This window comes from Sardina pilchardus, chromosome 2, assembly GCF_963854185.1.
Source record: "Sardina pilchardus chromosome 2, fSarPil1.1, whole genome shotgun sequence".
NCBI classification, from domain to species: Eukaryota; Metazoa; Chordata; class Actinopteri; order Clupeiformes; family Clupeidae; genus Sardina; species Sardina pilchardus.
Window position 1 is genome coordinate 11,687,975 of NC_084995.1, and position 26,326 is coordinate 11,714,300.

At 40.2% G+C, this 26,326-nt stretch overlaps 1 protein-coding gene across 8 annotated transcripts in view; it reads left to right on the forward strand.

Annotated features, from left to right (window-relative positions):
- The window catches only part of LOC134063064 (NACHT, LRR and PYD domains-containing protein 1 homolog), a 32,444-nt gene extending 12,720 nt beyond the window's left edge, over window positions 1-19,724 (forward strand). For 4 of the 8 annotated variants that reach the window (XM_062518844.1, XM_062518843.1, XM_062518845.1 and 1 more), the window contains 3 exons: window positions 2,905-2,986; window positions 3,104-3,175; window positions 3,333-3,468. In XM_062518844.1, coding sequence (XP_062374828.1) covers window positions 2,905-2,986; window positions 3,104-3,153 — 132 coding nt within the window. In that variant the 3' untranslated portion in view covers window positions 3,154-3,175; window positions 3,333-3,468. Of the gene's footprint in view, window positions 1-2,904; window positions 2,987-3,103; window positions 3,176-3,332; window positions 3,474-3,654; window positions 3,823-4,047; window positions 4,126-4,430; window positions 4,566-4,714; window positions 4,865-5,814; window positions 5,902-7,369; window positions 7,514-8,773; window positions 8,933-10,601; window positions 10,716-11,623; window positions 11,765-12,515; window positions 12,663-12,852; window positions 13,785-14,553; window positions 14,590-17,635; window positions 17,720-17,947; window positions 18,017-18,770 lie in introns of those variants that run through there. The other 4 variants (XR_009935893.1, XM_062518848.1, XM_062518849.1 and 1 more) reach the window with 4 other exon arrangements.
- The last annotated feature ends 6,602 nt before the right edge of the window (window positions 19,725-26,326 follow it).

Below are 26,326 nucleotides of genomic sequence, written 5' to 3' on the forward strand. Positions count from 1 at the left end.
GTTGAGGTTTGAGGCTAAGTAAAAGGTTTAGTTTTCCCTTCCCCCTGTAAACGCTTACCTAACTTGATTCAAAGTGGACTCAATTGGAATGATTATATGAACACACACACACACACACACGCACAGAGAGAGAGAGGGTTGGGTACCGATATCATTACCGGTGCCGGATCCTGAGGTTCAGTGTTGGTATTCAACGGTACTTTTTTCAGTACTGCACCCTCACTTTATCTGTAACACCTTGTTTGTAACAACATTTTATTACACTATACAAACCCCTCTCCATTCCTGAAGTATATGAACATATGAACAGTGGATAGTGAACATGTTTTAAACAGACTCAAATCAAACTCAAACATAGAGCAATTATTAGTCCATTAGGGTTATGTGATTAAGCTATTTTAGTCCATGTTCATGAAAAAGGCAATCCTTCCATTTTTGTTCTGTGCAATTTACCTAGATCAGTGGTCCCAAACTCCCCCCCCCACGGACCACCTTCTACAGTAGTTATACACATGCGTGTGTACACCCCAGGGTAGCCAATAGTACATCAGCAGCGGCACTGCCTCCAACACACATCACCCTGACCTACAGTAGACGCACTGCTGAGATGACTTACAGTACACACCAGGGGCCACCAGAGTCAACCTCACACAAGCACACACCAACACAAACACACACACACACACACACACACACACACACACACACAAACCGCAACAGACTCTCACACAAACACTCCAATATATGTAGACACATGCACACGCAATGAGTGAGGGAGAGAGACAGAGAGAGAGCTAGAGAGATGTACACGGACATCTTACTCATCTTTTAGTGAGCTTGGGTGTGTGTGTGCGTGTGTGTGTGTGTGTGTGACCAACAGATAGAGATTTAGTGACATTCACATCCTCTGACATTTGCCTTCCTGCTAAAATCAGCAGAACATGAGATACAGTAAGATCTGCACCTTTGTGTGTGTGTGTGTAAGTGTTTGTGGTTTTGCATGCGTATGTGCTACCTCCAACACTCACCGCGCCATACCTGGACGAACTGTTCAAACGACTTACTCACTCGTAGCCATGACACTTTTTATAGTATTCTAATGTTGGTTTTCTGTCATATGAACAATTTACAGTAATTTCCCGCATATAAGCCGCATTGTGTATAAGCCGCAGGACAGTATTTTATGCAAGTTAAAAGAAGCAAAACCATATTACTGTAACACCATATTAGCTGCCCCCCTGTATTAACCTCATAGTGGAAGAAATTTTGCGAAATCAATGTATAAGCCGCGGCTAATAGTCGGGAGATTATGGGTAAAGTCTTGTTTTACCGTTTTGAATGGATGCACACTCACGATTCAGAACGATGGGAGCATTTAATTTCACCCCGTCAACTGTCAGTTTTATTTTAAGTTCTTACCAGGGATAGGCCTACTATTCTGATTCATTGCTCCTGGCGCAATACATACAGGCTTAAATGTGCCATATTAAGTTAGCCATAGTAACTTCCGTTTTTGAGACAGACATAACGTTACACTCAGACATGACCTCAGATGGTGCACTCCGCTCCTGATGCACATGAAAGCACCATCCGATTAAAGTAAGCATATTAGTGGGACATCCAGTTCTCCCTCTCACACACACCTGTCTGTTTGTCTATCTGATCATTTTACCCTTTCTTTTCTTCACACTTCATAAAGGCTACGGAAGGCCTTACAGGCCTCAGCTGGTGCTGGCTATGTAAAAGTCCATTAAACTGGATTTAACAGAGATCTCTGCACTTTGTGCTCTGAATGTGTGTAGACAAGAACTGGCAGAGCAGGCCTACACTCAAGCACTCTAAAGGCATGAATTGATAGTATTGATATTAAAGTATTTTTAGGCAGACAATATTGAGCATTTTTGGCACAATGTCTGGTTAAAGAGATCAACCATCAGGCTATTTTTTTTTAAAATGTTGTATTGTTTATGTGGTCTTTTACACAGAACCTTGTAGAATATCTTTGCTTTTTGGCTCTAAACCCTGTGCTACAATACCAGAAATGTGAGGTTTATGGGCAAAACGCCTAATCTGACCTTTTCAGAATTTGACCTTTTATTAGGGTCACTAAAACCTTCAAGAAAAAATGGAGACATATTGTAACTCTTAAGAACCCATAGAACAGAGATATAATAGTCTCCAAAAATTAACTTGTGATTCCCACGAGCCCCCAAATTAGACACATAGGCCCCCTGACTATTAGGCGAGTTCGTGACCATTGCCACTACGACATGCTTCCATTTAGACATGCCTCTATTTCGACATGATGCTATTTAGACATGCTGCTAATCCGACACATTTTAGCACCCCTATTCCGACAGTTTTTTCCCAAGTCAATTTAATGGCAACACCTTGAGATGAACGTTGTAGGCTAATGCCCCTATAGGCTACCCACACACTACACCGTATGATTTGTTAAATTTGAAAAATCTCAAGGTATAGTTGACTGCCTCAAAGTGCCTGAAAAGGCCCCGGACCTCCAAGTGTTAAGCAAGATGAACTGAATAGCGAATGGCCTACAGAAATATGATGTGTCATCACATAGCCTAAAAAGTAATTACAAGCCAGACCCACATCAAGATGTAGGGTCTGGGAAGGCAAGGTTCAATCGGAGGGGTGGAATAAACAGTTGTCTTTCATGCCGTGTGCAATGTGATGGGGCTTTAAACTCAAATACTGGTGTGTGTTCTTTCTGGATTTGAATGGCATTCAGAAAGTCAATGAGAGATTCCATATTCCCCTTGAATAGACACAAGTAGTACACACACACCCTCACTTACACACAGGTGATGTACTCACTCACACACTCTCTCTCTCTCTCTCTCTGGTACTAGCTGACACATTGTACATGTTGGTTTTCCGCAGATGAATCCAGCACTGGTTCTAGACCAACTTCTGATCATGGAGCAAAATGGATGGACTCAGAGGAGCTTCTTATGGATCTCAGGTAAGCTAGGCTACCTCATGGTGCCTCAGTCACTGTGGGGTGTTCTTATCGTCTTTGAGGTGCTCAGATAGAAATCTAACTGGATATGCTTGATTGTCGATGCCCTTTGTTTGGCAGGGAGGAGGATAAGCGGGTACGGAAGGGCCCGGGCTGGACTATACTTGTGATGAAACAGGGCACCATCCTCAGGTGAAGGATTCCACAAATTAGCCGTGTTGAAATTGCTTCTCAATACATTTAAAATGAACACTTTTTTGTTGTTGTGTGACATGATTTCACTCACTTGTGTATTGTGCAGTGTGCTAATACAAGTTATGATTTGATTTTTTTCTGTTTGCATATTTAGATTGGAGGTTCATGTTGATACGGATGTGGCTCGAGATGCAGCCATCTCATACATCTCCCTCACTCTGTCACCCTCTGTAGAGACAGACTGCATCAGCTCCTTCCTCGACAAATTTCACACTCTCAGAAAGTTTACACAAAAGTAAAGAATATACCGTAGTGAAAATAAAATATATAATAAAGTATATAGTAAAAATAGTCATATATTAAGTAATTTATTCATTCAAAGTTACATTGATTTCTGTAGCCACTCTGCCATTAATGTGTTTTTGTGTGTGTGTGTGTGTGTGTGTGTGTGTGTGTGTGTTTTGTGTTCATCATAGACATTCTGACAGTGAGAAACACCTGGTTGCTCTGCTCTCCTCGCTACATTGCTTGTCTGGTGTGACGCAGGTTGTGTTGGGGGTGAGGTGCCTGACCTATCGCTGGGTTGCGAAGATCCTAGCTTTCATCCAAAACTGTCCCACTTCAAGTGATCTTCACCATCTGCGGTAAGATTCCTTCTTCTCTGAGATCTCTGCATTGCAGTCAGGCTTTGTTGTGCCTTTCTGTTTTCTTCCTTCCTCCATGCGTCATGTTCTATCTGTGTGTATTTGTGAGTTTGAGCATAGCTCTGAGTGCTGTGTTGTGTGTTGCACTTGGTGTATGGGGTGATTGAAGCTGGGATGGACCATCTTTGGCTGGTCAGTCTGATGACTCTGCACTGTGGTTTGCAGGGTTATAGGTTGCAGAAACAACACAAGGGAGAGTCTCTGTTCAGCCATATATTTGACAAGAGAGGCGGGCAGCTTCAGGTAAGAATGTCTGATCATTTGGGGGCAGCTGTATCGTAGTGGGGGCATCCGCATGTGGGCACATTGCCCAGAGGGACCTAGGTTCAAATCTGACCTGAGGTCATTTTGTCGATCCATTCCCGTCTCCTCTCTCCCCCTTATTTCCTGTCTACACTTCACTGTCCTATCGATTAATGCTAATATGTATATGTGTATGTATATTTTCATCTGATCATTTGCATTAAAATGTCAGGGTGGACGACATTAGTTGTGTAACACTGTGCTGTGTGAAATACTGACAAATGTTTAAATTGGTTTCTGGACAGATTCAATGTTTTAGTTGAGCAGGATCTCAAGGCTATAGTCTCAGACATCACACTTACTCTGTCACCAGAGAAACGTCCTACCAACTTTGATGTGTTTCTCCACGAGCTTTACAAACAAAGATATTTCAGAGAAAGGTAAGTAAGATCAATAAATGGTTGGATTTCTACTTTCTGAAGCTGGACTTTTCCACCTCTGTTTACAATGCACTTGAATAATGGCAGTGTCAGCGTGTGTTTATATCATATGTTTGTTTCTGTGTGTGTGTTCATGCACATAAATATAGAGATCTGAAGCATGAGGGCAGTCTGCTTGTCTCCGTGCTCTTGCTGCCTGGTCTGAAGGAAGTGGATCTGAAGGTGGACTGTCTCACTGTTATGTGGGCTGGTTTGATCCTCTGTCTCATCCACAGATGCTCCAGTTTGGAGAAGCTAATGTAAGATCTGCATCACATCTATCTGTGTTATCTGTATATTTGTTGTAACCTGCATTGTGTTGACCATGTGGCTCAGCCTTGCACTTTCCCAGACTCAAACCCACAACATGCAACACCTTGGATTGGGAATTGAGCATGCTAGCAAGGGAACTAAAACCCATGGATGCTAGCATTTCTTACTAGTACATCTCTTAAGGCCTCAAAGGACTATGGTAATATATGTGGGTACAATGGGTAGCCTACTGTTATAGGCTTGCTTCAACACAATTGCATCCACACCATCGATTGACCTTTGTGTTTTGGTTGTGTGATGGAAACTGGGCAATCTGACCAGCAATCAACATCGCTTTGACACGCCTTTGCTATCTGGGTTAGCAAATCATTAGCAAACTTATATTGCAGTGCAATTTTTGGGGAAGGTCATTAAAGTACTGTACATCACAAGCCTACAACTATGTGTCTTCACAGGAGAGGAGTTGATATAGATATATCCTCCCCTGGGCGGTGTCCCCACCAAAGTTAAGACCAAATCTATGCCCTGTCTCACTGGCACATCTCTTAAAGAGCTATAACCCATGGATGTTAGTATCTCATACTAGCACATCAAGAAGGGGGTTTAATCTAACATACATACTGCACAGCTACGCACCAGCTGGCTACCATTACATACGTCCTCATGCCTGTATGTCTATCATATTGTTGTTTGTGTGTTGGTGTGTTGATCATTTGTACTGATGCTGGTGTAGGAGGCTGTGGCGCAACAGGCTACAGCGTTGCTCACACTGTACGAGTCCAAGTCTCTCTCCCACTTCCTGTGTATCTTCGCTATCCCATCCGAATAAAGGCAAAAAAAAAGCATTAGCCAAATGTAATGTAAAAAAAGGTGGGAGTCAAGTGGTGTTATTGATGGGCTAATGGAGAATGTGTCTTCTGCTTTGTTTTTTTGGCAGTGTCACAGAAGATGAGTGGGGGCTGCATGATGAGAAACAGACATTCTGCTCAACTCTCCGTGTTCAGAAAGAGTCCAATAGCTTCAGGTGATCCTCTCTTACTAGTTTTACTAGTAAGCATAGCAATCACATGTGCAGAGTTTGGTAATCGACTTGTGCAGACTTTCTTTTCACAAGATAGCATGGTTCTGTATGAATCTTAAGTGTGAATGGGACAGTATAACCCTAGGGTTCAAATAAGGTTCTGTATAACCCCTAGGGTTCTCAGTGCATGATGCATGTGGTGGCAGTGGTGGCAGTGCCCAGTTTCACAAATGCTAGCTGATATGCAACGACGGTGTCGCTGTTTGAAAAGAATATCAGACAGCACTAGACTATGAGACGGAGCTGCATCTTCAAGGTAGCTATCTGCCCCAGACAGCGGCACAATAGCGCAGTGTTGAATTGCTGGCAAAGGGCTATGCTCAGAGTAGGCTAGCTATGCTAGATCCTATTGCGTTATGAGGTTCTTTCCATATTTGTTTTAGCACCCGCGACCTAATTGGTGAAGAGGCTATTTATAAATCGATATTGTAAAATAAAAATCGGACCATCAGATTTTGTGGTTGCTCCTCCCAAAAAGCGTAACTCCATCCATCATGCGTAGTCGACAGATTGAAGTGAAGGGGAGAATTCGTTCAGGCTGAAAAGCGCTTAGTGACACGTTTCTTTTATAATTATGCACATGGGAGAATTCACCCCATGAGGGAATGAAGTGACAGTTCGGCATCGTGATGGTGTATGAATAGAAACTGTCTTTGTATCTGCTGGTACAGACCCGAATACCGGAGGTTGAAGAGACTGTGGCTGGGATAAAAGTGGTCAGAGAGGATCCACTTGGCCTTTCTCATCCAGCGATGGCTGGAAATGTGCTGGATAGTTGGGAACTCAGTCAGAGACTTCCTAATGAGGAGATACAGCACTCAAAAAATCTCCCATAAAATTGTATGGGGTTAGTTCGTAACGCAAACATGGTAGTTATCTACACATATTCCGCTCCTTCCGCTGTCAAAAGTTGACGTGAATACATCATGCCAATCGTGTGGTATGATGTGAATACATTGCTCTGTGTGTCATGTCTTGTGATCTCGCAGCTGGGGCAAGGTTGGTGTCGTGAAACCTTGCGCAGAATGCGCACGTGCAGTCCTATCTCAAATAGATGCCCGATAAGTGCCCAAAATATCCGTAGCCGCTAAAGAAACAAGAGCTGCTGACTTTCCACCTTGGTGAACACACATACTGTATATGGTGTGACCAGCTCAGGTCCTCGCCGATGTTAATTCCAAGGAATCTGAAGCAGCTGACTCTCTCCCCTCAAAGTAAATGGGTGTGTGCTCCTCTCCCCGCAGTCTCCTGTAGTCCACTATCAGCTCCCACTGAAGAGCTCACTCCTTTTGAAACACTTGCTCAGTTAAAGAAATGCCAAAGTATTTCTAAATCCCAAAATGATAATACAATGCACAGTTACTTTGAAATGTTTATCTTTCTTTTTTAATTTAAACTGTCCTACTTTCAGGCTGGATCTCGACATTGCCAGACACAAAGCTGCTGATTCAGCCATATCAAATATCTCACTCATGCATTCCTCAGATGTATCCTCAAGCAGTGATTTGATCAACTTTCTCAAACGCTATGGCATTATGAGACGAAGAGGAGAAAAGTAAGTAAACGTAAATTACCATCAGCACTACTACACTATTGTTTATGATCTCTAATTACAAATGCCCAGAAAGCTATTAAACACAGGGCAAATGTCACAGTTAGTATATAATCAATTAGTGCTGAGAAAGTGTGTGACTCTGACAGAGTGCAGTGTGTCTGTTACTATTAGTTTGCAATATGTGAATACCATGTGGATGAAGGAATGTGTGTGATGACTGAAAATGTGTGGTGAATGCGTGGTGAATGTGTTTCAATAGAAGACACAGTCATCGGTTGTGGCGCTAAAAGGTATTTGTTTTTATAGCGTAACAGTGTGGTTTAAAAGGGAACTATGCATTTTTAGCTTCATTTACAGCTTTGGAATAAATGCAATGATTATATGACTTTTTCTGGGTCTGTGGAGGCCATCAAAGATCCTTCAAAGTTCCGCTTTAACCCTCTCTGAGGCCATCTCGCTTTCCCCTAGCGTCAGCCTTGCAACTTGCAAGCCTAAGAGTCTAAAAGTCTTGCGGTCTCGCCATGTAATGATTTGCTTTACAGCAGTGCATACAGTACAAGCCAGGCACTGGTTTGAATAATGTAGCGATGGAGGTGGTAGTCATGGCAGAACTGGCGAAAAGAAGCAGAAAGCGAGTAAACTGTTGTCGGAGGAACAGGGAAAGAGGAAATGGCATATTGACAAAGCGAGGAGTGTCGTAAAATATATACTGTAGGGGGAGCTCTGCAGAGAAAACTGAGTGTGAAAAGCGAGAAAACAGTACACAGCCCTAGGGGGAGCCTGTGCTAATGGATCTGGGGCTAGATGTACATTTCCCCAGCTTCACCCGCTGGGACCTGTTGGTGAGAAAGTCCATAATCCACCTGCAGGATGAGGGGGAGTAGAAGGGGCCTGTGGATAAGACCCAGGAGGGGGGGCCGGGGGGTTATTACATAACATCTTGATGAGATCTTCTAATCGTTAATGCTAATGACGTTAGAACTATTGATATAGCAGAAGCGTGGGCATGTCCAATATTTGTTTCCTGTTTTTTCAGTGTTTTGTTTGTTAATTGTTTGTATGTCACTTAAACCTGCCGGTAGCCCACCAGGAAATAATAAAAAAAAAAAAAAAAAATCTTGAATCTTGGACTTCCACGCCTGAGTCTTCTCCACCTGCTAGTACATGCACTCCTTCACAGTCCCTCTCACTCGTTCACTTTATCTCTCTCCTTCTCTCACACTCTCTTTTTTTTCTCTCTCTCTCTCTCTGTTATTGTAGAAGCCCAAAGTTTGATGAGCATGTGGATGCTCTCCTGTCCTCCCTGGCCTCTCTGTCTGGTCTGGAGGTGATGACGCTGCATGTGAGGTGTCTGACTGTCAGCTGGGCTGCAAGGATCCTGGTACTCTTTACCAAATGCCCCACTCTAAAAGAAGTGCAGTAAGGACTGAATTATCTGAGTAATCTTCCAAAGCCGTCCTTTATATCACAGAGCTGTTTTGCTTTTTCTACTTTGATGGTGTTTGGAGCAATGTACAGTACCCTCCAGAATGATTGGCACCTCTGCTAAAGTTGACTAAAAACCGGTATAAAAAATGATCTGTTGGTGTAAGCTAAAGCTAACCGGGCCGTTTCTAGATTAGGACAATGGCTGGGTCGACTACAAAACACTTTGGCTCACTCATCCAACTCTAGGGACTGCGGGGAGTGACTCAATTTCACGTGGGGGTGGCGTATTCCTTTAAGGCCTGGATACGCCGACGGCCATCAGCAGACAAGCAATTGGACTGATCACTCACTCACATACTGTACACACACACACACACACACACACACACACACACACACACACACACACACACACACACACACACACACACACACACACACACACACACACACACACACACTGCTAGAACAATATCAATATGTTTCATACACATTTCCAGAACATGTAAAAAGAAGAGGTGATAATGGAGTATATGAAGTTCAGTCTTGTTTCTCTCTCTCTCTCCATCCCCCCTCTCCCTCTCTCTGCGTATCCCACCTCTCTTTCCTAGTCCAAATCCAGAACAGATTTGGTTTAGGCTGGCTGGGGGTATGTAGCCACCACAGTGACCTGCAGGGGCCAGGGGGTGCGGGTGAAATCCTCCCACAAACGCAGGCAGGGCGACAAAGATTGTTAAGGCGGAGCAAGATACTCTGTCATACTGTAGTTCATGTCAATGGGCGCACAATGGGTATTGCTTCCTCTGCATAAAGAGGCGTGTCATTGACGTATTCATGGGTTTCATCAGCACAGAGTCGTTCAAAAAAATGCCTTAGAACACACCGAAACTATGCTGACGCTGACCGTACAGTCTGTGCGTGCGCAAGGTGTAATACGTTACCCATAACTGCAGGCTTCAGAGCCGAGTCTAGTTACCAAGGAGGATTCACCAATGGAACGAAATGGCTCTAGTTTTGGGGTGCTGTGAATTAGCAATAAGAATATAAATATAATATTGTGTACTATTTTACTGTCATTGCTTGTGTGTGATGCTAATGAAACACTCTCGGGCACAGAATAAATCATTTATTTTTGCCCGTTAACCTAGCTAGTTCGCTCGTTTTGTGTCTTGGCAGTGATTGACAGATTTCCCTTGAAAATGCTCAGGTTTTTCTTGGTGTTCATGATACCATGCACCTTAATTATTTTCCCAAGGCCTTTGAGAATTAAAACAGCCCCACAATAGCACAACCCCTCCACTATAATTCTCATTAGACATGGGGTTCTTTTCAGTATAGCCATTCTTCTACAGTATGTATACCAAACACACCTAAAGTGTTTCTAGCCAAAGAGCGCAATTCTCATTTAATCTGACACTTCCAGAGAAAGTCACTAAAATATATAGATATATGTTATCTAAATATAAAAATATTGATCTCTTTATGATATTTAACTTTTTCTTAAAATAAATTTGCTTCCCTTTTTTACACTAGTCAACTTTAGCATAGGTGCCAATTATTCTGGAGGGAATAGCAGTGATGATTTGATTGAGTATAGTGCTTAGCGACCTACAGTACTATGCTAGGCTCACTGATGGGTTATCTGTGCTCTGATTGGCAGGCTCGTGGAGGTTGAGCCTGAGTTGAGGAAATACAAACAGTGGCTGCCTGAGGTGAGAGGACCGACTCTGGGGAGACTGTGTTCATCTCTTTCTGTTAAAAAGCATGGCAGCAGGTGAGCTTCTCTAAGTCTACACTCTCTTCATATTACTGTTTATACTGTTTTAAAGGGATATTCCGCCATTTTTGGAAATACGCTCATTTTCCACTTCCCCTCGAGCAAAACAATCGATATTTACCTTGCTCCCGTTCATCCAGCCATTCTGTGAGTCTGGCGATACAACTTTTAGCTTCAGCCTAGCATAGATCATTGAATCGGATTAGACCATTAGCTTCTCGCCTGCTAGCTTCATGTTTAAAAGTGACTAAGATTTCTGGTAATTTTCCAATTTAAAACGTGTTTCCTCTCAAGTTAGAAAGTGCAATAAGACCAACTGAAAATGAAACTTGGCGTTTTTCTAGGCTGATTTGACATGGAACTACACTCTCATCTGGCGTAATAATCAAGGCAACTTGCAACTTGAGAGGAGACACGTTTTAAATGGTAAATTTACCAGAAATCTTCGTCACTTTTAGACATGAAGCTAGCAGGCGAGAAGCTAATGGTCTAATCCGATTCAATGATCTATGCTAGGCTGAAGCTAAAAGTTGTATCGCCAGACTCACAGAATGGCTGGATAAACGGGAACAAGGTAAATATCGATTGTTTTGCTCGAGGGGAGGTGGAAAATGAGCATATTTCCAAAAATGGCGGAATATCCCTTTAAACATTCAATGTAGTGTATAAAAATAAACATACAATGTCACTCAGCTATCAAAACAGGCATAGGTATAGTCTTGGGTTTCATTTCTTTGGAATTAGCTTATTCAAGTTAGTGTATCACATTAGAAATACATTAAAACCTAAAGGAACATAACATTGCATTAATCAACAATTACACACTGCCTTTATCAGACTCTCTGTCAATGTTTTATTTGGTGCTTTGAAATATGAAATTGTTTTTTCACTTCTTTCCATTTCAGTTTGAATATCACACTTGATACGACTCTAGACTCAGCAGAGTCACACATCTCCTTCAACCTGTCACTCTCCTCAGATGTGGAATACACTGACTTTCAAGCTTTTCTTCAGAAGCTGTACGACCTGAAGTGTTTATCAGAACAGTAAGAGTATTTTTATTTACCGTTTATCGACTCATGCCTCTTCAGAATCCTTGAGACTTGAAAAGACCTTCCCAACGTTCAGAGGTATGATATTTCTGAATAATGACCGCTGCAAAAAAGTTAGTTGACAACAGGCGATTGGCAACAGGTTTGGTGCTTCTATATCATTTTGCTTCGACTTTCACATCATTTTGAATGTTGTCCGTTCATGTCTCACAGAGGAACTTGAAAGTTAAGCTCTGCAAATAATATGTTGCTAAACAAATCCTGAAACAATTCTACTCACGTGGATAACTACTTTTTTCTCAGCAGAAGCCACTAAATGGTGACAGAATGATTGAAAACAACATAGTTTATTTTCTTGGTCTGACTAGTATACTTTTCAGGATATTGTATTGTCTGCCGATCAGTATTGGAAAATGCTGTATGTACATCCTATGCTTTTCACTGTGGTCCTGGAGCCCAGTCAGACTGATAGTTTCTGTTGGACAAAACATCATCCTTTACATGTCATTAATGTTTTTATTTTTAAGGCTAGACTTACCAGTAAGGCTAGAATGACTAGGCCAGTTCACTAATAGACCCTGTTATATTGTGTTGTAAATTTGGATTGAAAGAGCATGTATGTGATATAAAAAAGATTACCGTTAATGACTGTTGTTGGATGTTTACATTCATTAATATATTTATAAAAAAAATAAAATAAAAAAAAAGCATTAGATTAAGATGTCTTTCTGTCTGTGCTCTATAGGAGCAAAGAACATCTTAACAATCTCCGGTCGTTCTTGCACTTTTCGCCTGGTGTGGAGGAAGTTGGCCTGGACTTCACCTACATGACTGACTGGGCCATGATTATCCAGTCCCTCATCCACTCAAGCACCAATCCACACAGAGCACAGTAAGACTTCACACATTTGTAAAATAGGTTGTGTAGACTGGCATTTATTGATAAGCCAAGAGCTTCACCAGATATTGAAACATACTGTATGGCTCCTCTATTGTATATTTTAAAACAAATAGCAGCACTCCCTGTGTTCCACTTAGTATTGGCTCTTAACTCCTGAGCTGTGCTTTCTTTGTCTCTACAGGCAAGACTCCCCTGCTGAGCATCAGAGCAATCTGAGGAGGAGCTGTCAATCATGTGCAGGCATTCCAGACTCTACCCACTGGGCTCTGATGGATCCCTCCATCTCCATGGAGACAGGGGTGTCTGTGTACTGCCTCAGCTCTCCTGCAGGGAGTTATGAGTGCAGAGTGTCTGGTTTGCGCTGGGTGTGTGCTGCTGAAGTCACCCTGCAGTACCACTTCTGCACTGAGGAGCAGTTCTCTGCCCAGCTGGAGCTTTTACAGTACAGGCCCATCAGTCCTCTGATGGACATCAAGGTTCTCTCAGGTGAACTGGAGGAGGTCCATCTGCCCCACTCTCTCTGTCTGGGACTGGGACTTTCTGACCATTCTAAGATAAGGGACGCAGTGAGAGTTCTGCATGGGGACGACAGCGGTGTTACCCTGGAGATGTGCGAGCTGATGCCCTTCCACGCCAGGATTGTTAGGCCTTGCTTCTCTCTGAAGGAGGTCCTTGTGAGCCTGGGTGTCCCGGTGAAGACCCACTGTGAGGTGTTGATTTATCAGTCCTACGCCGGACCCCTTATTCTAAACACATTTGTTGTGCCAAAGGAATCTACAGCAAAGAAGGCTATAGAGGAGGAGTGGAAGAATCTTGGCATACGTATCAAGAAGTCTCCACCCAATCAGTCGTTCTGGATCAATTCAAACTTCCAGTTAGCTACTTCCTGCCCGTCTAAAATCCTACCAGAGGAGATCAGTCTGACTTATAACACTTCTCCAGCCTACTTTGAAGTGTGCATTAGAGGGCCTGATGATGAATTTGAGATGGAACTGAAGGTGGCCGAAGAGGACAGACTTATATGGACTGCTGCTATACGAAAGGGGGCTGACTACAAACAGACCATGCCGCCAGGAGCAGCTGAACAGCCTAGAGCTTCAGCCGTTCCCATAGGTACCAGTGTTTCCTTATAGAATAGTATCTCTTCAATTTCTTTTTTGTTTTTATAGTGCTTTATCTTGGAATTCAGTTATAACTAATGTCTAGCATAGCATCTAACTTAAAGGGGCTCTAAGTGATGTTGGATAACGTCACTTGTGTTGACATTCAAACAAAACAGAGAGCTAGCTCGCCCCTCTCTCCCATGCAACTGGGAACTCTCCAGAATCTTCCAGCACCTCGTCAGTGATTGGCTGGAACAGTTTGCTATGTTTCATGGTCTGGGCTAGGCTATTTTTGGAGCCAGGTCTGTCCACCGTGTATTCAGGGGACAGGCAGCTGAGGTGATGTTTGCTGTGTGTGACAAATTAGTTTTATCTTAGAAACTGTGTAACCTCGCTTAGAGCACCTTTAAAGTTGTGCTTTTCCTATGTTCCCTCACTATATCAAATTGATGTGGTCTAGGCAGTGCATGGTCCTGGAAAAAACTGTTCCAGATTTATTAAAAAATCATGATTTTGAATAAACATACCTTCATTTCCCAACTATTAGCCACGGCTTAAAGATTGATTTTGCTAAATTTCTTCAGCTATGAGGTCAATACACGGGGGCAGTTACTATGGTCTTAATATGGTTTTGTTTCTTTTAACTTGCGTAAAACACTGTCCTGTGGCTTATACACAATGCGGCTAATACACAGGAAATTACTGTATATGAATCTTTCAGCCCTAGTTAAAAGTACATTCTGTGGTGATGACTATACTTACTGTATACTCCATTGCAGGTGCTGAGACCCTGCCAGTGTTGTCCCCAGTAACTGGTAAGTTAAAGTAATTTTAAATGTTTTAGCTTATATGCTTGTGTACTCTGCAAAACAAACAAAAAGATTAAGTGGTAATTGTTAAGTGTTAAGTTAAGTGTTAAAGGAATAGTTCGGTATTTTACACTTTAAGCCCGTTTTCTGTATTGCCTAGCATCAAAACGAGTGTTAGACACCGACATTTCAACGATTGAGCCTGTTTGTGGAATTTGGCAGCTTTAGAATGGAGCTCTGTATGGCTTTAACATTGCTTGCTTTGTGCATGGTCTATTCTGTACTTAAAACACCCCCAAAAGTTCGTTTTTAAAAATGTGCAGCTCACCGAGTGGTTACTGGTCTTCAAAGATCTTCTATAGCAAGTTTCGCAGTGAAATTCAAATTCCGTTGTGTTATATTAGGCACACACGGTTGAAAAAGTACTTACGGGATTTCGAAAATCCCTGATAACAGATGATAGAAGCTGTATTTCGCTGCTAAATTTGCTATAGAAGATCGTTGAAGACCAGTAACCACTCGGTGAGCTGCACACTTTTAAAAACTAACGTTTAGGGGTGTTTTAAGTATGGAAGCCCGTTTCCGCCACTTGGTGGAAAAAAACTGGCAGATACTAAGTCATAATTATGAGATGCAAAGTCGTATTTATGAGATAGAAAGTCATAATTATGAGATAAAAAGTCATAATTATGAGATAGAAAGTCGAAATTATGAGATAGAAAGTCATAATTATGAGATAAAAAGTCATAATTATGAGATAGAAAGTCAAAATTATGAGATAGAAAGTCATAATTATGAGATAAAAAGTCATAATTATGAGATAGGAAAGTCGAAATTATGAGATAAAAAGTCATAATTATGAGATAAAAAGTCGAAATTATGAGATAGGAAAGTCGAAATTATGAGATAAAAAGTCATAATTATGAGATAAAAAGTCATAATTATGAGATAAAAAGTCGAAATTATGAGATAAAAAGTCATAATTATGAGATAAAAAGTCGAAATTATGAGATACTTTCTCATAATTATGAGATGGTAAGTCATAATTATGAGATTATAATAAAGTCGTAATTAAGATTATAAAGTCAAAATTTTGACTTTATTGGTTGGTAGCCTGCCTTGACCTCGCATCACTTCCTTCCCGTTCAAAACTGTTGCCGGCAGTGTTGTGCACGTTCACACTCTTCAGTAGCCGGACTACCTAAATCTAACAAGTTAGGATTATTAAAACAATATTTGAAATGGGAAAGTGGTGCTAAATTTCCATAAACTTTATTCAGTGAACGGGTAAAGCTGTCCGTTTGTAAGCAAAATCAAGAAATACGATCTTTTAGTTCTGTTTACCGTTACCTAGCAACCCCAACAACAAGTGAGTCAATAATTAGTATTCTCCTTCTCTCACTGAACATGGTGTAGTGCAGCGGGTTAATGCTTGGTTTATCATGCCTGAGATGTGGGGTTCGAATCCCAGGTAAACTGCTATTATTTTGCATGTCAAAGTACGATCGATTACTACTCCTTTTTTCTTAGATGACTTAGATGTGCTTTTTGAACCTGTCAAATATATATATTTATTATAGGTTCAAAAAGCACAAACTCTTATTTGCCGCGAGGTAACGTCATCTAAGAAAAAAGAAGTAATCGATCGTACTTTGACATGCAAAATAACAGCAGCCCAACTGGGATTCGAACCCCACATTTCAGGCATGGTTATCCGAGCATTAACCCACTGCACTACACCATGTTCAGTGAGAGAAGGAGAATACTAATTATTCACTCACTTGTTGTTGGGGTTGCTAGGTAACGGTAAACAGAACTAAAGATCGTATTTCTTGATTTTGCTTACAAACGGACGGCTTTACCCGTTCACTGAATAAAGTTTATGGAAATGTAGCACCACTTTCCCATCTCAAATATTGTTTTAATAATCCTAACTTGTTAGATTTAGGTAGTCCGGCTAAGAGTGTGAACGTGCACAACACTGCCGGCAACAGTTTTGAACGGGAAGGAAGTGATGCGAGGTCAAGGCAGGCTACCAACCAATAAAGTCAAAATTTTGACTTTATAATCTTAATTACGACTTTATTATAATCTCATAATTATGACTTACCATCTCATAATTATGAGAAAGTATCTCATAATTTCGACTTTTTATCTCATAATTATGACTTTTTATCTCATAATTTCGACTTTTTATCTCATAATTATGACTTTTTATCTCATAATTTCGACTTTCCTATCTCATAATTATGACTTTTTATCTCATAATTATGACTTTCTATCTCATAATTTCGACTTTTTATCTCATAATTATGAGATAAAAAGTCGAAATTATGAGATAGAAAGTCATAATTATGACTTTTTATCTCATAATTATGACTTTCTATCTCATAATTACGACTTTGCATCTCATAATTATGACTTAGTATCTGCCAGTTTTTTTCCACCAAGTGGCGGAAACGGGCTTCCATATTTAAGGACAGAATAGACCATGCACAAAGTGAGCAATGTTAAAGCCATACAGAGCTCCATTCTAAATCTGCCAAATTCCACAAACGGGCTCAATCGTCGAGATCGGTGTCAAACACTCATTTTCATGCTAGGTAATACAGAAAACGGACTTAAAGTGTAAAATACCGAAATATTCCCTTAATAATCTTATAGCAAAATCAAAAAATCGATTTTTTATTGTTTTTAGTATGAAGAGACATACCTAACACTCTTTCTTTGTACCGAAACCAATACCAACTACATTTTTGATCTTGATATAAGGTTATTAATACTTGTTTAGATGTTTTTGCAGTGTATACTTTGCAGGCTCATGAAAGTGGATCAACTTGGGTTGCGGGTTTTTTCATTTTGTAATATATATATATAGAATATAATATTCAGATTTTACAAATGAAAATATACAGTATTTCAGCACTGGAAAATATTGGAAAATCTACTGTATAGGCTAAAGACAGTTTGTGAAAATTCTGTTATGTTTGATCAAATGACATTAGGAAATAACTGAACTGTTCCTCTTTACATGTTCTTTTCCATGTTTCAGCTGAAGGAGCAAGCCAGATGTCTGCACCAGCAGTTTCTAGTAACAGTGTTCAGGGGAACCTCGTAGTTCATAATACTTTTCTAAGTGAGTAGATTGTGCTGTCCTATCCATTAACCTCTTGCAGTGTGATAGTATATACAGTAGGATGAACAATTAATGTAGTTTTATGGTATTTTGAGTATAAAGATAATAGCACAATATTATTGATATGCACAATTATGCATATGCCAGACACATACACACAGTTATGAATGCAGTTTTAGACCCAAATACTAATCCTCTTTTTTTTCTCTGTGTTTCCTGTCTGTGAAGCAAACCCTCCTTCAGCAGAATCCATGGACATGTAAACGGTATGATGTACAGTATGCAGTGATTTTAACTGTAAGGGACATTTTTATATATATATCCACTATTAGAAAAGCATAATTTATTCCAATATTTGTCTATCATGAAACTCCCCCATTACAGTTTTTCTCAGTCGTGCTCTGCATTGTCTCAAGTCATCATTAGCGTTTGCACAAACATACACAGTTTTACAGTACAGCAATACTTTACAATAAGCGCGACATGCACAAAATTAGAAATATAACCATAGAAACACCCCTTCTGTTGTTCTACCTTATGTATTCTTTACTTCACAACTGAAAGTTCTTAATAGCATTTCTGAGCTTAGAGAATGGTTTGATCACTACATTCCCCCTTGTGAAGTCAAGATTCACTTGAGAGCAAATCATTAATCTAGCATTTACCAAAACGTGTAACAGAAATGGCAAAAATATACAGGTTACTTATGAAAGGTGTTGTTATGTGAAAGGTTACACAATCGATTGCATGGATCTGCTGTTTGTTCAAAACCATCAGAAGTTGTTTTTCTGATGTGCCCAAGAAACAAGATGATGTGGAGGTTGAACAAGAATTTCAATTCTAACCTTAGAAATGCTACTAATTGACTAAGTGGCACACAAAGTCTTAGAAAGTCTAAGAAAAGTCTAAAAAAAAGTCTACACATACAGTAAAGGTATTGTTTTTAAAAAGCCAATGTCTTCCTGATAAAGTCCTAGTTCCCAATAGACTTTCTGAACCTCACCCTCCATTGAAACAAACCAGAGTAACCCTCTCTCTCTCATATATGCAGGTTCCTACTGGTGATATTGTCATGACTGGTGGCCTTTCTGACACAGACAGCTGGATTCTGGACCCAAGAGATTAATTTGAACTACCTCAGGGATTGATCCTCCTGAGCCATTTGGGAGAGCACTTAGGACATTTTAATGTTTCCAAAAATTCAGGTAAAATGCAGTCACCATTTAGACATAATACACTAATCTATCTATCTATATAGCTTAGATTATTTTTGTCTGGGATATAAGGTCTTCATTAATAGATCTATTGTCAAGTTGTTTTACAAGGCCTGAACGCCCTACTGTAGAGCAGGGGTGTCAGACTCATATTAGGCAGCGGGTCGGATTTGTTGGAATGAGACCACATGGAATTTTCCCTTCCTACACAAACTTCCTACACAAACTGATAAGCATTGGATAAACAATGGATTGTGTTAAGCAGTATCAGCAAAAATATAACTGAGTTGTAACTGACACAGTGGCAGCAGCAAAGTGGTGTGGAGAGTAATCGTTTCTTCCTTGGGTCATTTCAGACCTTTCCTGAAAATTTCATCGAAAATCCATCCATAACTTTTTGAGTTATTTTGCTAGCAAACAAACAAACAAACAGACAGACAAACAAAATTGAATGGCTCCTGGATCCAGACAGTGATCCGGATCACTCCCAAAATGTAATCGTTTCTTCCTTGAGTTATTTCAGACATTTCCTGAAAATTTCCATCCATCTATAATTTTTTGAGATTTCTTTGTCTGTTATTACCTTTTTTAAATAAAGAAAAGTTAAAACTTTTGATGTGGGGAATCACTTATGCCTGTGGATGTTGCTGAGCAACAGATGGGTCTAATGTAGTCAAACGATGTATCAATGTAACCATGGGGACTTGAATACACGGGACTGTTGTGTTAATACTGCCATGTATTTATTATTCAACATATCAAAATAAACTTTTTTGTAATTTGCCAGAAAACGCACTGTGTCATCTTGACTTTTCAGGAAAATGTGCATTTGAAGTCAGGTACATGCACAGGTACAGCTAGCACTTTGCATTTGCAGCTTTTGCTAATTTACTCTTGCTATGAGAAATAATGATTAAAGTGCATAAGTAGGAGCAAGTTACGTAAAAGTGCTCCATAAGTAGGGGCAAGTTACGTTAGTGTTCTATAAAGTAGGGGCAAGTTATGTTAGTGTTCCATAAGTAAGGACAAGTTACGTTAGTGTTCTATAAAGTAGGGGCAAGTTATGTTAGTGTTCCATAAGTAAGGGCAAGTTACGTTAGTGTTCTATAAAGTAGGGGCAAGTTATGTTAGTGTTCCATAAGTAAGGGCAAGTTATGTTAGTGTTTCATATAGGGGCAAGTCAAGTTAAAAATCCACACGGTCACGCACATCCCCTGAATTACTTACACCTGGCTTGACATAGTCGCTTCTACTCATCCTGGATTGGTGTTAAAGATATGAGTTGAGCTAGGATGATCAGACAACGCCATGTCAAGCCTCGCTTTATCTTTCATCTTGGATTCTTAGTTCTTCCTTTGTGAAATAGCCCTCTGACTATATACATGACTGAAATAGCCCTCAGCTAACTTCGTAATAGTAGCTCCCTTACTTTCCCTAGCAGTGTGTAATAGATTATTTCAGTTATGTGTACACAACAGGACCATCATCAAACTAAACACAGACTTGAATCTGATTCATTACTGACTCTAAAGTGGCCAAGTCCCCAAATACTCCCTTTATTGTTGTGAATCTGTACTAAATCCAGTTTTTCCTCACATAAACCTCTCTACCCTATGGCTGTCAGCTGCTGAAACTGATGACCATTGATTCTTTTTTATGTTATAGGCTAGACACTAAAAATGACCACCCTAGATTACACTATCGCTCATAAATGTGGAAGTAATACTTTTTTTTAATATAGGTGGTCTTATGCATCTCCACGATGATTTGCCAACATCATCCCAGCACCGAGAACACACACAGATCTTAGCTGAAAGCTTAGTTTTACAAATGTATCACATAACTGCTATAGTAGGATCACTTAACTTAATACCCCGAGTTAAGGCTTTGTGTAGCCTCGATATGCCTAGATAACCTAGATATGTCTAACTTGCTTCGTAGGATACCCCAATGGTCTAGAAGCCACATAAGCAAATCTGTGCTAACCAAACAGATGCTATCTCCAGAGTGAGTCACTGTTACATGTGCCTCTGAAATGATATGGGTCTCTACAACAATAACACTTATTATCACACACAACATAACAATTTCAGATTAATCAATGAATGAATCACCTTAAAAATATAATGTCTCAGGTCATACTGATTGTATAGACGGAAAATTGCTCAGAATGGTGGTTGATTATGTCTCTGCCCCCATCAGTCATATTTTTAATACCAGCTTGGAGAAATGTACCTTTCCCCAAGAGTGGAAGGTGGCTAAAATCATCCCACTACTAAAGGACAAGAAAAGATGTAAATAGTAGACCCATTAGCTTGCTATCAGCACTTAGTAAGATCTTTGGGATGTTGGTATTTGATCAAATGCAACATTACTTCTCTTCAAATAACCTGATAACCGAGTCCCAACACGCATACTGGAAAGGACATTCTACATCAGCTCTTACTCAAATGACAGATCTGTGGCTGACAGAAATTAACCATCAAAACATCTGTGGTGCTGTCCTATTAGATTTTACTGCAGCATTTGATGTAATTGACCATAGCCTACTTCTCCAAAAGCTGGAAAGCTATGGTTTTCAACTCCCAGCAATTGACTGGTTGAAGAGCTGTCTGACACTAAGGTCACAAAAAGTATTTTTAATGGTAGTTTTTCAGACAGTGTAAGAGTTGTGGTGTACCACAAGTAAGCTGCTTGGGCCCACTAATGTTCTCTATCTTTACTAATGATCTACCTTTAGCTGATGTATGCAGATGATACAACTGTGTATACATCAGCAAAAACATCTGCAGACCTGGCAAACTCTTTAAATAGTGTGTTAGGAATCATAGAGGGTTGGGTAAAACAAAATAGACTGGTCCTAAATATAGCAAAAACAAAAAGTATTGTATTTGGTTCTAATCATTCCTTAAGTCATGGGCCAGTGCTTAATCTCTCTATTAACAAAACACCAATAGAACAGGTAAAGGAAGTTAAGCTACTAGGTGTCATCCTAGACAGTAGACTGTCTTGGTCTAAACCAATTGACCAGACAGTGAAAAAATTAGTAGTGGAATAGCCTTACTTAGACGCAGTAGCACATTCCTAACAACAGATTTTAAAAAGAAGGTCACGGAGACATTAGTCCTCTCTCAGATGGAATATTGCAGTATTGTATGGTCAAATGCCACCAAAGAACATTTGAACAAAGCAGCACGACTTGTTCTTACTGTAGATGTCCATACAAGACAAAACATTAACCACATGCACTCACACTTAAACTGGTTGAAAGTTGAAGATAGGCTGAATGCATCCATACTAACATAAACCTGGACAATTTTAAACAACAAAACACCACTGAGTCAATATAATCTTTTCTGCAAAAGTCATAATGCTCATAATCATAACACAAGGTATGCAGCTGCGGGACGATTTACTGTACCTAAGGCCAATTCCAACTCCTTTCAACGCACAGTCAGATACAGTTGAGGCCAAAATGATTAGCCCCCCTTGTGAATTCAGACATAATCCTTTGTTTATACAAGAAAATTACCATTTCCAAAAATGTACCTAGTTTATATGATTACAAAAGAGCAAAGACAGTATGCCCACAAAGTTTTATGATCATTTTTTACTCATGCTCTGATTTGTGACAAGAAAAGCAAGAATTGACATGTTCAAAATGATTAGCCCCCAGACCATTAATAGACAATAGTGTAGCCTTTCTTTGCTTCAACTGACAACAACTTCTTTGAATAGTCTTTTGGCACATATCTCTTAAGCACTCTTTAGGTCCAGCTCGTCCAAACTGCATGGTTTTCTTGTATGGACTCTTGCTTTAAGCACATGCCACAGATTGTCAATGGGGTTGAGGTCTGGTCTTTGTGTGGGCTATTCCAGCACCTTGATTTTGGTATACTTTAGGGCGTTTTAGACCACTTTTCACTATGCTTTGGGTTATTATCATGCTGAAGGACCTGGTGGCGACCTAAGCCTAGACTAAGAGCAGACGTCTTGATGTTATCCCTCAAAAGGTCAACATAATCTTTCTTTTTAATGATCCCATGCACACAAACAAGGCTCCCTCCCTGTGCCTGAGACAGCAAAACAGCCCCATAACATGATGCTCCCACCACTATGCTTCACTGTGGGAACTGTATTTTTATGGTTGTAGGCCTTATCTTTTTTCACTAAACATCGGCAACATCCATGTGCCCAAACAGCTCATGTGCATGGGCAAAGTTCCGTCTGACATTGAAGCGCCCCTTTTGAAGTAATGTGTTTTTTCTCGGCCGATGAAGGACCTTGGAGGCCTCCACAATATAAAGCCCTCGCTACTGTCTTCCTCAAGACTTTAACCTCAGAGATCTCAAGGTCAGCAACAATCATTTTGGTGGATGTGCGGGGATGCTTGCTAACATACAGTACCTGATGATTTTTCTCTATACTGTAGATTGAGATATTTAGCATTTTCATCCACACTTAGGTTTGTTATGCACAAACTTGGAACTCTTGGTACTTTGTAATGATGTCTTGCACGGCTGTTATACACTGTGAAGCATCTAGAAATTACAGTATAGCCTTTCTCCATATTATAGGTGTTCAAGTGTCTGTAGGCCTGCTCCTTGACGTCTTTAGGTAAACAATCAATGCTAATTGGATGTTCAGGTGGGGTCTGGACATTAACTGACTGCAAAGGTGCGGCTTGAAAGGTGACAGGTTGGTCGTGTGTGTTTAAAAGCAAAAAAATCATATGGGGGCTAATCATTTTGACCACTCCACTTTTCACACAATTTGAGATTAAGCATTTCTAATAATAATATTAACACTCCAAAATGCACCAGATTCTACATAATAACACTGGCGAATGTTTGATTTTTAAAATTTGACCAGGGATGAAAAAGGGGGAATTTTAGAGTAATGCGCCAAAATTTCAGGGGGGCTGATGATTTTGGCCTCAACTGTATAGAGCAAGTGCAGCATGGAACAAGCGGCCAATTTTTTAACTAAAGTAAATAAAAAACATGCGTTCAAAAAACACACCTTAGTCAATCATGCATAACAGCTGTGATCTGAGCAGTGGGGGGTATATATCTAAGAGAAGGGTTTTTTTTGTATATATTATGTGTAGGTGATTATGTATATATATGTGTGTGTGAGTGTGTGTGTGTGTGTGTGTGTGTGTGTGTGAGCTTCTGTATACGTATGGAGTCAATCTAAGGTTTGTTAACGTAATTAATTATTTAATTATTTATTATCTGTCTGTATTGTCAGACCCCAGGAAGAACAGCTGGGACGTAAGCCCCAGCTAATGGGGATCCTATAAATATTAATAAACAATAAGCAATAAACTGTATGTCTCAGGAGAAGCACAAGGTAAGGAAATTTAACATGGCCAATAGCCGTTGTACAACCACTTACATACTTTGTGTGTGTGTGTGTGTGTGTGTGTGTGTGTGTGTGTGTGTGTGTGTGTGTGTGTGTGATCATTCTGATTTGTGCATTCTGTTTCTGACGGTGATGGCAGCAGTAACCATAGCTATCAGAGCCACAGAGAGCAGCAGGATCCTCAGCAGATATGAAGATACTCCAGAAGGGGGCGCTACACTGCCTGAAACAACAGAGACCCAAAAGAGCACGTATCACCATAACATGAGTTGACATGGCATGCATTAGAGACTTTGTGGAATTAACTTGTTGGCAAAAAGATAAGATAGATGCGTGTGAAATTTCAGAAACAAGACATGCAAACATGCTAAGTGCTAAGTCATATGAGCATGCACAACAAACACACAGAGACGTTAGCATGCAGAACATAAACACAGTCAAATTCAAGTGTGTTGACATATTCATACTCTCTTCTAACCCTCTAACCATGTAAACAATAACCATATTGCTACTATATGGAAACTTTTGAATCACTCACCCAGGACATACATTTTGTAATCAGCCACAATCTCTGTTGGTTTGCCGTCAACATTCTTCTCTGCTATGTAGTGACCAGAGTCATTCTTCATCAGATTCCTCAGCTCCAAAGAGAAGTTGTTTTGATCAAATTCTAATCTGCCTTTATAAGGTGGAGAAATATAAATATCGGTAGTTGTTTTCCTGTATTCTGTAATTGTTGTTCTGTTAACAGACCACTCAAGCGTGTGTAAGATGTTCTTGTCCACATGCCCCCTTATCTCCAGGGTGACTGATCCTCCCTCCAGCACCTCCAACACCTCACATTCAGATACTGTAGAGACAGAGACACAGCAGCATTTAAAACACGTTATACGGTATTTATGTCCCTTTTAAATATAATGGGACACTTGGAACAACCCACATGCACATAGGATGGTTTGGTCATTGAAATGACAGCAAAAATACAGATGGGTAAAAGATTGTAGCCATTTTTAATGATAATGATGTGCAAGTTGAGAATCACAGGGAATATCCAATCTGTCCATTTACACGACTGTCGCATGGGTACACATATTGGATTTATTTCCACATAAGAATGAGGCCTAAAACTAATCTTAAAATAACGTAATCCATGTGGGTTTTTTTTGCTTTGTTTATGTTCTAATCAAAACTACACCAACAAAATTGAATTGAGTCACATTTGATTGACGGTGTAAATAAGAGAGATACAGAAAGATGACCTTTGGATACTTTAAAGAGACCCTATGCAACATTTTCATAGTCATAACATCGTTGTTTTGCTTGACTGACCAGTTTTATCGAAAACAGTAAAATTTCCTCCCGCCCCCAGTGTCCCTATCCGCTATTGCAGCCTTGCAGTTTGTCTAGGAAGCGATCGCTCCTTGTTTACATCTGGAAGTCTGAGACGCATAAGGAACAAGAGGAACCACACTTGCAATTTTGCAGTCACACATGTATTTAATACTTCACTCAGTTCTGGAATAGTTCCTTCTTCTTTTAAACAGGCAAGAATTACACCTTTGCTGAAGAAAAGTACACTTAATTCAACTGATGTGAAGAACTACAGACCTGTCTCCCTTCTTCCTTTCTTGTCAAAGGTTTTGGAGAAAGTGGTCTTCAAACAAATGTGTGACTTCCTCTATCAGAATAACCTACTAGACCCTATGCAGTCTGGTTTCAAGAGTGGTCATTCTACTGAAACTGCTCTTCTATCTGTGACTGAAGCATTGAGAGTAGCTAAGTCCTCTGCTCAGTCATCAGTGTTAATTCTGTTAGATTTATCTGCAGCCTTTGATACGGTTAACCATGACATTCTCCTTTCTACACTATATGAACTGGGAATTTCTGGGAAAGCTCTTGACTGGTTCAAATCTTACCTTGAAGGGCGTTCTTTCAGCGTGTCTTGGCAGGGACAGATATCAAAGTCTCATGACCTCACTACAGGAGTCCCTCAAGGATCAGTATTAGGGCCCCTCCTTTTCTCTAT